Source organism: Balaenoptera physalus, assembly GCF_965194825.1.
Source record: "Balaenoptera physalus genome assembly, chromosome: 19".
Taxonomy (NCBI): Eukaryota; Metazoa; Chordata; class Mammalia; order Artiodactyla; family Balaenopteridae; genus Balaenoptera; species Balaenoptera physalus.
In genome coordinates, this window is record NC_138900.1 from 48,750,995 (window position 1) to 48,761,611 (window position 10,617).

Sequence of the window (10,617 nt, forward strand, 5' to 3'; positions counted from 1 at the left end):
CATGAGTACAGGACATGGACTCACAAGGTGCACCCCCCAGAGCAAAGATGATATCCAGGCAAACACAGAAATGACACTCTCAGGGACACCCTCCTCAACCATCACCTGGACAGTTAACCCATGCAGGGCCTGCAGCCAGTGGTCTCCGAATGCCCACAGAAATGACCCACCTTGCTCTAGCCTCAAGATCTCACCAAGAGCCCATATGATGCCCCTGTGTCTTTCCCCGCAGGGGACCCCAGGCTCATCCCTCAAGCCCCCACACCCTTTCTGTGCAGCAGGAGATGCGGAAGAGATGAAAGGGCAGGTGGACATGAATACTGCACACACGCACATGGACACCTGGACATGAGCCCACAGTCCTTTAGGACCCATGCCCAGTTCTCCGAGGCTTTATTATTGGACAAACATGAGCCATTTGAAGTGCTCCTATGGGCAGCCCATTTAGTCAGTGTGCAGGCTCTGCAGATATGTCTGGTGATGTTGCCTCCACCCTAGGGCAGGTGAAGGGGCTTCTGCCCTGTCCTGGCCCTCGTGGATCTGGAGTGCTGGGCCATCTCCCAGTGGATTCAGATGGAGCCAGAGGCCAAGTTCCCAGCAGGGGCTGCCTGGACCATTTAAACCGCCGCCTTCAGGGGCACACTGTCTACTGGCTGATCTAGGTCCTTCTTCCTCGCCAGGGTCAAGTGGGTGAAGATGAGGATGAGGAAGATGCCTGAGGGGCCGGAGAGGGACAGATCAGCCCTCCGAAAGGGCCATAGGACTTGTCTATCACTAGGGACTCCTTGCTATTGGTATTGATTTAATAAGGAAGCAAAGTTTCCTAGACAGCATCCCCAAGGCTGGGCTGGGTATGACTCTGTGGTTCTGGTGCCTGAAGGAGCCTGACTGCTTGGCCTGCTCAGCCCTCACCAGGCCCAGAACACCCCAGCCTCCAAGGTCCCTTTCTCTGGGGAACAGTTTGGGTGGGGATCATCTGGGAGCCAGTGAGTTGTTCCCATGGACCTCTGAGAGAAAGGCACACTGTAGCAATGTGCTAGAACCAGCAAAGAAAACCAGCCAGAAAAAAATTTAAGGGGCTAAAGAAACAAAGGGGATAGAGAGGGGAGGCTTGGACTGAAAGAATTAGGCTGGAAAGAGCTGGGCTCTGCCACACCCTGGCTGTGTAACCTCAGACAAATCACTTAACCTCTCTGAGCATCAGTGACCTCATCTGGAAAATGGGGAAATGCCAGCACCACAGGGTTGTAGGGAGGATTCAACGCAATAATCCTGTGCTTGGCATAAGGCCTGATACGCAGTTAATGCGTAGCAGTAACAGTAAATGCTGTTATCAATGAGGATGATCTTGACTATGATAACAGGAGGCAACAGCATAATGACTAGAAGAGTTGGGGGGCTCCTTCTCCATCCCTGTGGGGACACCATGGGACGGGGCACTGTTTATCCGGAGGCTGTGGCTCCAGCCACCATTGCCCTCCCCCACACAGGAGCCCAACCTCCGTTACCTATTGCTATCAGGGTGCCCACGAGGATGCCCACCGCTGACAGCTTCGTGGGCATGCCCTTCATGCGGCCCACCTTGCGCATGCACTGCCCCTCCACATTGCAGCGACACACGATCACTGGGGAGAGGCAGGGGAGGAAGGTAAGAGCAGTGGGGGCGGGCTCCCCAGCTCCTCAGAGCCCTCAGCCCAGCCCAGCTGGCCAGTATGTGGGTTTTGGTGCACATGCTGTGTTCGTGGGTGTGGCAGGGGGATGCAAGCTCCTCTGTGCACGTGCCTGCGTGCACTGCAGTCTGTGCGCCCAGCCACACATATGCAGGTGTGCACAGGCATATGCTGTCCTTATGAGCCCGTAGACGTGTTGCCCAGCTCCTCCCGCTGCATTCCAGGGGTTCCCTCAGGAACTACAGGCCCCTGACCTTGGCTGCACCCCAGTCCAGCCTCACCTCGGACCTGGATCTGCCACACCAGGTCATGGTGGCTGACAACTATGGGGACTACGTGTTCGCGTGGCTCCACCCAGTGCAGGCCCAGGGTGAGGTAGGCGTGGGACCCTGTGGGGACCATAAGCAGCGATCAGAGTCACTAGCCCGCTCCCCGAGGCCCAGCCCCACGGCATCTCACTTCCAAGCGCCACCCACTCCCCACCTTGGCCACAGCCTCCCTGCTTCCCCCACTACACACCATTGAGAGCCCGGAGGCGCCAATCCCGCTGCGCCGTGGGGTTGGGACCAAGGGCAAAGCTGTAGGGACCGTGTCCGCCGGCCAGGTCAGGGTCCCCTCTGGGTCCACCGACAACCACGCCACGGTCCTGGCGGGGTGTGCAGAGGTGTCGGGAGGGCACAGGAGCCAGAGTCGGGGTTGGGGCAGAAGGGGCCTTCAGGAAGTGGATCACGAGGTTCGCAGAGGTGCTCAGCGTTGGCTCATCTGTAGAGGAGGTAGTGCTGAGCTGGCCTGGGCCCATCTGGGGGTGGGGTGAATTCAGAGCCCCTGGCCTGGTCCCCTTCCCCACAGCCCATCAGTCTCACCCTGTGAGTCCTCTTCCATGCCCCTTCCCTCCCCTCGACCCCCTCCTCTCCATCCCCTCTCTCTTCCTCACAATGCACTTCACCCCCTTCACTATCCAAACAGCTGCCAGGCCTTTCTGTGCCGTTCTGGATGCCAAGCTGGTTCTCACTGTCCCCCCCACCCCACCCTGGCCCCTGGTGCCAGGGCCCAACAATGTGGAAATGCCCTGACTACAGATGAGCTCACCCCTGCTCACCCCTGTCACAGGACAGCCCAGCTCAGAGCTGAAAGCTGCCTTCCTGACGTGCCCGCCCTTGGGCCAGCTCCTCATGCTGTCAAAATGGCATTCAGAGTCCTCCGCACCTGGCCTCAGCTTCCCATCCAGGCTCACTTCCTGGCACGCCTGCCCCAGGAGAGCCACTGGCCCTCCCTCCCCCTGCCCAGGCCCACACCCTCTGCTCCCAGCCTGTGCCTGAAGCTGACACCCTGAGAGGCCCTCCGGGGCTGAGGTTGGGGGGTGGCAGGTGTCTGGAGGGAAGGGTGGTCTGAGAGGGGAGGCAGAGGCCAGGCCTTCTCAGACAAGGATACTGGCCGCAGCCCCTTGCCCACCCCTCCTGCCTGGAGCAGAGCGGATGCCAGCAAGGGCGCTGGGGAGGAAGCTTGGCCCTGCCTATCTGTCTGTCTGTCTTAGGTTTTCTCACCTTCCCAGAGGCCCCCACCACAGCCTGGCCATACCTGCATCCTGGGCCTCCACGAGCACTGTGTACATGTCCCCAGGCTGGGCGCCCTGCAGGGGCCGGGCTATGTGCACCTCCCCGGAGACCTCCTCGATGCAGAGCCAGCCCTCTGAATCGTTGACCAGGGAGAACCTGAGGGCCAAAGAAGATGGGGCAGGGAGGCAGGGACCACATATGGGGTCTTGCCCAGAGACCTTCTGGGTCATGTGATCTGCCCAAGTTCCACATGCCCTTTGTGACTTGAGGGCAACAGCAGTGCCCGTGATGTCTCTCCAGCTTAAGGGACTCGTTGGGGGGCAGGGCTTAAACCACAGATACTGTGGCTGAGGGAGGGACTCTCTGAGCCTGGGGGGCCTGACTCAATTCCACTATTCCCAGGTCAGCCCACAAAGGGGCCGGATAGAGCCAGAGCCTGGGAACAGCACCCAGCGCTGCAGTCTGGGTGGGCGGCTGGAAGAGGGCCTGGTGCAGGACAGTACGGGGACGCAACATCTGAGCTCTCAAGGGGTCCAAACACCCCTCTCCGTCCAGCCCTGATCCCTGCCAGGAGTCACAGCCTTCACATTAACCATGGTTTGAGGAACACTGCAGGCTGTAGATAATGTGAGTTCCCTCTGAGGCCCTGGGATCATCCCGAGGAAGCAGGGGTGGTCCAGCCCAGCTAAGGGGCTGGGCTTCTGGCTCACCTGAGGGGACTGCTCATGGGGTCTGAGGGCCGGATGGTCAGCAGGAGGGAGCCAGCGGGGGTGCTGACTGGGACACTGGCCTCGTAGCTCTCCTGGTCCAACTGAGGGGGTGGCACCACCCTTTCCACCAGCACAGTCACGGTGACTGTGGCTCCAGGGCCTGGGTCTGGCCCCACCGGCTCTGCCACGCTCCGCACCACCACCACCAACTTGTGACTTGGAGCTGCCTCATAGCTGAGGTTCTGGAACCAGTGGGGCCCAGGTCACTGTGTGGGCCACGGCTTGGCACCCTCTGCATGAATGTGTGTGTGTGTGCGCCAATCCCCCACCCCTAGCCCCTTACCTTGAGGAGTCGCAGCTGGACACGACCAGAGTCTGGCTCCCAATCCAGGCCGAAGGTTCCCTCCACATCCCCTGCCTCAATGGCAAAGTCCATGAGGCGGAAGGCAGGCTCAAGGTCAGCGTCAGTGGCCATGAGTGTGGTCACCAGAGTCCCAGGCTCTGTGTCCTCAGGGAGGCTTAGGGGCTCAATCTGGAGAGATGGGGAGGGGCCGTGAGCCCCCCCGTTAGCACCTTCTCAAGGTGTCCTCCCCTGTTCCTGCTTACCTGGGAAGTGGTGAACTCAGGGGCATGGTCATTGATGTCCGTGATCGTGACTGCAATCTCACAGGTGCTGCTGAGGCCTGAGGCAGGGGAGGGCATGTTGGGGAGGCCAGGGTGGGAACAGAGGGGTCAGGGAACCCTGGTCACCTTCAGGGCACTTACCGCCCTCTGCTCCTCCCAGGTCAGTGACCAGCACCTGAAGCAAGATGTTCTGGCCAGCTTGGAGGGGGGCAGCCCCCAGTGTCACACTGCCCGAGGTGGAGTCCAGCTCGAAAGCTCTCCCCTCTGCCCCCTCCTCGGGCTCAGGGTTCAGCAGCCGATACACAATGTGGGAATTGGGGGAACCGGGGGCATCTGCATCCTCTACCAAAAGCTTAGCCACCTTGGTACCTGCAAAGACAGCACCCACAAAGATGGGACCACAGCCAGGCCTCGAGGCCTTACCTCACCCACTCTTCTTTGTGTGTGTGTGTGTGTGTGTGTGTGTGTTGGGGGTGAGACATAGATATAGGGACCTGAGGTTGTTTCCATCCCAGAGGAGAGCAAGATGGGATAGTTCACAAGGACTTCACCCCTCCCCCACCCCCCTGACAAGGCCCATAGCCCACCTGGGGGGCTGAGCTCAGGAATGCTGATTGCGGGGCCTCGTGGGGGGCAGACAGGCATGTTGTCATTCTCATCCATCACCACCACATGCAGCTCCAGAGTTTCGGCGTAGTCCTCACCGCGGGTATTCTGAGCCCGCACCCGGAGCAGGTACTATAGTGGGCAGTGGAGGGCTTCAGATGAAGACCAGGGGCAGCTCCAGCCTGGCCTGGGTCTGGGTTCCCTTCTGGTGGCCAGCTCCAGCTCTTCTGCCTCAGTGCCTGTGGGGGATGTGACACCCCCAGAAGCCCACTGGACGGGGACCAAGCACCCCTCAGCCTGTCCTCCTGGCTTCCCCCTCACCTCACCTCAGCCTGGGCTTCTCGGTCCAGCTCCCTGGTCACGTATAGTTTCCCCTCCTTGTCCACATCAAAGGGTCCAAGGGGCTGGCTCTCCAGGTGATAATGTACATCCCCCCCACTCCAATGTACCTGGGAGGGGGACACAGAATGAAGGCCTCCAGGACGAGGGGCAGGAATAGCCCATGTCAGCCCTTATATTCCAACTGTTCCTGGGTAGGGAGCCTGGGCCCCAACTGTTTTGTGACCCCAGGCAATTTGCTGCCCTCTCTGGAGTCCAGGTAGGGTCCTTTTCTTTCAGGGCACTTGTGACGACTCCACGGTGGCCTTGCCCTGGTCCAAGCCTGGATCTTGCCCAAAGTGCCTGAATGACCAGGTTGTTTTATTCTCTGCCTCTCAGGCTGGGCCTGACCCCAGGGCATTCCTCGAGGAGCCTGAGACATTCCTGGCCTGGGTGACAATCCCCATGGCAGCAAGGACGTGGCAGCTGTTCTGCTGAGGAAGCCTGGGGTCAGCTCAGGAAGTCAGAGCGCAGAGCCACGCCTGCCAGAGGATAGCAGGTGAGGAGCTAAGGGCCTGGTCCCAGGGCCTTATACGCTCACTCCATCTTGAGAACTGATGGGGACAGTGGAGGGAGGAGCATAGGTAGGGGAGGAACAGGGGTCAAGTTGAGCCCCAGACCCACCCCCCCCCCCAAATCTCCACGAGACTCAGGCCCAGCTGCACCATCCATGGGGTTATTTCAGCTGCTAACAGCCACTTACTCACCTGGGCAACGTGGTGTGGGTACGGAACTTGGAGATTCTCTGCCAGGTGGACAGGATCTAGGGGCACCCAGGTGTTTTCTACTATGGAGACATCTATGGTGGCTGTGGTCTGGTGGCCCGAGGCCTGGTCACCCATGTCCTTGACCTGTACCAACAGCTGGTATGGCCCCTCCAGAGCCTGATCTAGGCTGGTGCTCCCTAAAAGGGGCAGGGTGGTCAGCTGAGCAGGGGGCCAGGGCATCCTGGTACCAAACACAAAGCCAAGCATATGTCAGGTGTTCAGGATACTCTCTTGGCCAATGGATGAGAGGGACCTTTAGCACCATTGTGAGCATCCAACCAGGACTTGACGGTTTGCAAAATCACTTCCACATCTGTCTACACAATGAATGGTTGATGGACTGGATAGGTGGATGACCAGGATGGGGGGCGGTAAACGGGTGGATAGGTAGATGAGTGAATGACCGGTTGAATAAATGGACAGTTGACTAGGTGGATGGATGGGGGTTTGAGAGGGTAGAAAGCTGGGGATTTGGGCATGTGGATGGATGGTTGGATAGATGGACTGTATGTATGTTTGCGTGGTAGATGGATGAATGGGTGGCTGGCTGAGTGGGTGTGTGATTGGCTTTTCTTTCCTTCCCAAACCTGTGCCTCTGGTCTGAACTCCCAGGTCCAGGTCTCTCCTGCCATCAGTCCCAAGGTCTCCCAGCAGTGTCCTGGGCCACAACCCCTCAGGTCTCTCCTATCCTTGTCTCTTAGGCCCAAGTCTGCAGAATGTAGGGTTGAGGCACTTCCATCCACACCATTCCTTAACTCTCCATGCATGGTCCTGCCTCCCCCCATGTTTTTGCCTTGCTGCTCTCTCCAGCTGGAATACATTTTCCTCCTGCTTTATCTCTCAAGCTCCAACCCATCCTACAGCTCAGATGCAACCTTCCCCAGCTTTCCCCAACCCTCCCCCCTCTTCACACCCAGCTCAGGCTCACCCTCAGGGCTGAGAGCCAGAGCCCCCAGCTGAGGCTCCAGCTGGAACATATCTGCGGAAGGCTGGGATGGGGCCTGGTTCAGGATGTGGAATCGAAGATCCGAGTTGGCTGTGCCTGGAGCATCCCCGTCTGAAGCCTCAAGGAAGAAGAAGGGGACACCTGGTGTGTGTGGAGAGGATTCACCATTAGGGATGAAAGGGTGGGGAGAGTCTGCCAAGCTTCCTTTATCTCTCCCTGGGTCTTCCTTCTGTATTCATCATCATATCAGGATTCTGAAGGTGAGCCATGGCTCTTCACCCCACTTCATAGATGAGCAAACTGAGGCCAAGAGTAGATGGAACTCACCTGTGGACCCTCAGTGTGGTGGGGGTGGGTGCAGGATGGGACAGAAATGGGAGGGGGTGACTTGGACCCTGACTTCCCTGTCCCTATGCCAACTCTATGGCCATCTCTTTACTCTCTGTTCTCCCATCAGTGGCCACCTGACCTTGCTGTGAGCTGGCTGCTTTGGGCACTCACCAGGCCTGGTGCCCTGGCTCAGCTGAACTTTGTAGATGGCCTGGGAGAAATGGGGCACCTGGTCATTCTCATCCTTCACATGCACAAGCACATGCTGCGGGCCCCACAAGACACGTCCATCCTCTGTCTCCAGGGTGACCTGGCAGGGAAGGGTAGTCAGTATCCCACCTTGCCTTGGTGGCTTTCTCCTACCCTTGGCCCAGTCGTACCTGTAGCTGGTACTCTGCCTGTTCCTCCCGGTCCAGGGCCCTGGTCACCAGCAGGAAGCCAGACTCTGGATCCACAGCAAAGGGGCCCTCAGCTGCCACGCCTGAGTCTCCTGACAGAACAATCTGGCCCTCAGTCTCCTTACGGGGCAGCGGTAGCTGACGAGGAGAGAACAGAGGTGAAGGGAGTGGGGGCCAGGCCTGGAGGATGCCCCCTCCATCCTATGGCCCCATTTTATATGTGGGGAAACTGAGGCTTAGAGAGGGTTGGCACTTGCCTGAGGTCACAAAGACAGTAAGGAACAGGGTGGAAGTTCAAAGCCAGAGCTCTTTCCTCTGTGCCTGATGCTCCCTATACTCCGTGCCCTACTTTCTAAAGCTTGAAACCCCCCCTCCACCACTTCATCCTTTAACTTAAAGCTCTACTTTCTTCTGGGATTAAAATCTTATTAGTCATTCACGCTATACCACATACTCTCTGGAAAGCAGGGTTGAAAGAAAGCCAGAGCAAGAAAGAGAAAGGAGTGCTGGAGGTAGGGGAAGCAGGACTTGGGGGGAGGGCAGCCCACGCAGCTCTCAGGCTCACCTTGGTCAAGTACAAAGGGAAATTTCCACCGTAGTTTTCCGGGACGTCCACATACACCTCTGCAGGCTGGGCCCCGGGGAAAGCCTGTGGGAGGATTCTCACCACGTCAGCAAGCTGTACCTTCCTGCCGTGGGTGCCGGAACCTGACAGGGAAGGGGAATTCTGCCCCTTCCCTGGGCCTGGCCATACCTTAGCACATCCACCCCCTGGCCTTTGACCTCCTGACCCCACAACAGGCCTGTAGCCAGCTCTCATCACCATCCCCCAAACACTACCATCCATAGTCAGTGCCACTGGTCCAGGTAGAGTAGGGGGCGAGGGTACCAACCAAAGCCAGGATCTGAGGGTGAGAAGCAGGACCCAACTCACCTGGGGGATGAAGAGGCAAAGCAGACACAGCCGGGCAGGGACCATGGTCAGGATGGGCCTGAGGGACATGGCAGTAAGGATCCAGCCCAGATCGGTGGGCAAGAGGGTTCCTCTCTCTAGAAAGTATTTCTCCCCTCATTCCCCCTCAGCCCTGGGGCCATGGCTTCCCCAGGCCCCATGGGGTACAACGGTCCCTCCTTGTTCAGCTGGACCAGCAACTCTCAGAGCTGCCCCTCCCCCTCCCACCCACTTGGACACTGCCCCCGCCCTTGTCCCCTGCCGGAGCCCCCTGCATACACATAGCCAGAGAGACCTCACGACAGACTGGCCTCCTCTTCCTCCCCTTTTAAGGGCCTGCCGCTCCCCATTGCCTGCAGGGTAGTGTCCAGCTCCTTGGCCAGGCCCATCAAGACCCCCAGGCCCAGCTGCCCTGCATTTCTTCATTCTTGTGCCCACAAGGGTCTCCATGGGAGTTTCACCTCCAGACCTTTGTGTCCTTCCCCCCATGGCCTCCCCAGCTCGTAGATCCCAAAGTGGTCATTTCCCAGAAGCACCCCAAGTCACAAAAGTTTGAAGCTCGAAAGACCCTGACGACTCTGAGGGCCACTTCCTATGGTCGCCCCACGTTGCAGGCCTGAAGGGCAGAGGCTGACCAAGGTCACAGAAGACTTGACCACAGGAGAACTCCTCCTGGAACAGAGGACTCGTGGTTCAGGGTCTGCAGGACTGTTCTACCACCCACTGCCATCCTTCAGCCATGGGGGAGTCCCCGCGGGGCAGGAGCCCTGCCCTCGTCTCAGCATTTTCCAGCACTTAGCGCGGAGCTGGGCGCACAGAGCACAGACAGCCACGCCAGCCACTCCCAGGAATTCTTCCCTGGACGACAGGGCAGTGTTTCTCCTTCCCCCCCCACCAACACCAGCCTCAGCCCTGCCCACCCTCCACTCCCAGACCCTCACCCGCCGGTGCCTGAGGTTGGCTTCCTTGGTCCAGCTGCCAGGTGAGAGAACTCTTTCTACAGGGAGTGCTGGCCAGGCCAGACCGGGTGGAACAGGGCAGGGCGGACACTTGAGCAGGTAGGCGGGCCAGCCATGCTCGCTCAGGAGTGGAAAACACCACTGGGCCCACAGCAGCAGTCCTGGCCCTGCCCAGCCCCCCAAGTTACTCATTGACTTTGGAAAGCTGGGGGCTGCTCAGCATCCATGACCGCCGGCCCCAGGGGGTGGGGAGATCATCGACCTGGCACTTGTCCCACCCCTACACGGCCCAGTGGATACTTCTCAGCCCTCTGGGTTTGGACACAGCTTTTTTTCCCGTGGCTCCAGAATCGTTCCCACTTCTCCCCCTGTGCACCAGCATCTGCAGCTCTGCCTTGGCCCACTCTGTTCCTTTTGTCTGGAATGCCCTTCCCACCTCTTCTTCATCTGTCTGCTAAGCACTTGCTCTGGCTTCAGTTCTCAGCTCAAATATCCCCCTCTCCCAGGAACTCTTCCCTGGGCTCCCAGGCTTGTTCAGCGTTCTCCTGCAGGAATATCTGGCCCCCACCCACGCCCCCATGACAAGTGCTATCTCTATCAACACAGAGAGGACACCAGGTTGTCATTGGCTGTCTCTTCCATCAGACTGGGAGGCCCTCCAGAGCAAGAATCAGGGACCCAGTAATGATCTGGCCCTTGCCCGGCCCTGGCAGCTCCCAAC

General features: G+C 58.9%; 1 protein-coding gene across 2 annotated transcripts; it reads right to left on the minus strand.

Moving 5' to 3' along the window:
- Positions 1-318: 318 nt before the first annotated feature.
- CDH16 (cadherin 16) lies at positions 319-10,103 on the minus strand. Of its 2 annotated transcripts, XM_082439594.1 has the most exons (18): positions 9,879-9,968; positions 8,920-8,977; positions 8,551-8,634; positions 7,968-8,123; positions 7,759-7,897; positions 7,240-7,398; positions 6,252-6,448; positions 5,493-5,615; positions 5,148-5,298; positions 4,702-4,929; positions 4,543-4,619; positions 4,280-4,468; positions 3,937-4,178; positions 3,249-3,382; positions 2,190-2,432; positions 1,952-2,059; positions 1,509-1,625; positions 319-715 (listed from the first exon to the last, which is right to left on the minus strand). In XM_082439594.1, exons 2-18 carry the CDS (start codon positions 8,962-8,964, stop codon positions 618-620), a joined length of 2,490 nt encoding a protein of 829 aa, XP_082295720.1. In that variant the 5' UTR covers positions 8,965-8,977; positions 9,879-9,968; the 3' UTR covers positions 319-617. The 2 variants fall into 2 exon arrangements, with proteins under 2 accessions (XP_082295720.1, XP_082295721.1); XM_082439595.1 differs by lacking the exon at positions 8,920-8,977 and having other exon boundaries at positions 9,879-10,103.
- Positions 10,104-10,617: the final 514 nt, after the last annotated feature.

Coding starts and splice junctions, on each gene's coding strand:
- CDH16 (XM_082439595.1), bottom strand. CDS start 10,088: ATGAGTAACTTGGGGGGCTGGGCAGGGCCAGGACTGCTGCTGTGGGCC. Junction 3,383..3,936: donor CCCATGAGCAGTCCCCTCAG/GTGAGCCAGAAG, acceptor TTTGGCCCTCAG/GTTCTCCCTGGTCAACGATT. Junction 2,433..3,248: donor CGTGGAGGCCCAGGATGCAG/GTATGGCCAGGC, acceptor CCTCCTCTACAG/ATGAGCCAACGCTGAGCACC.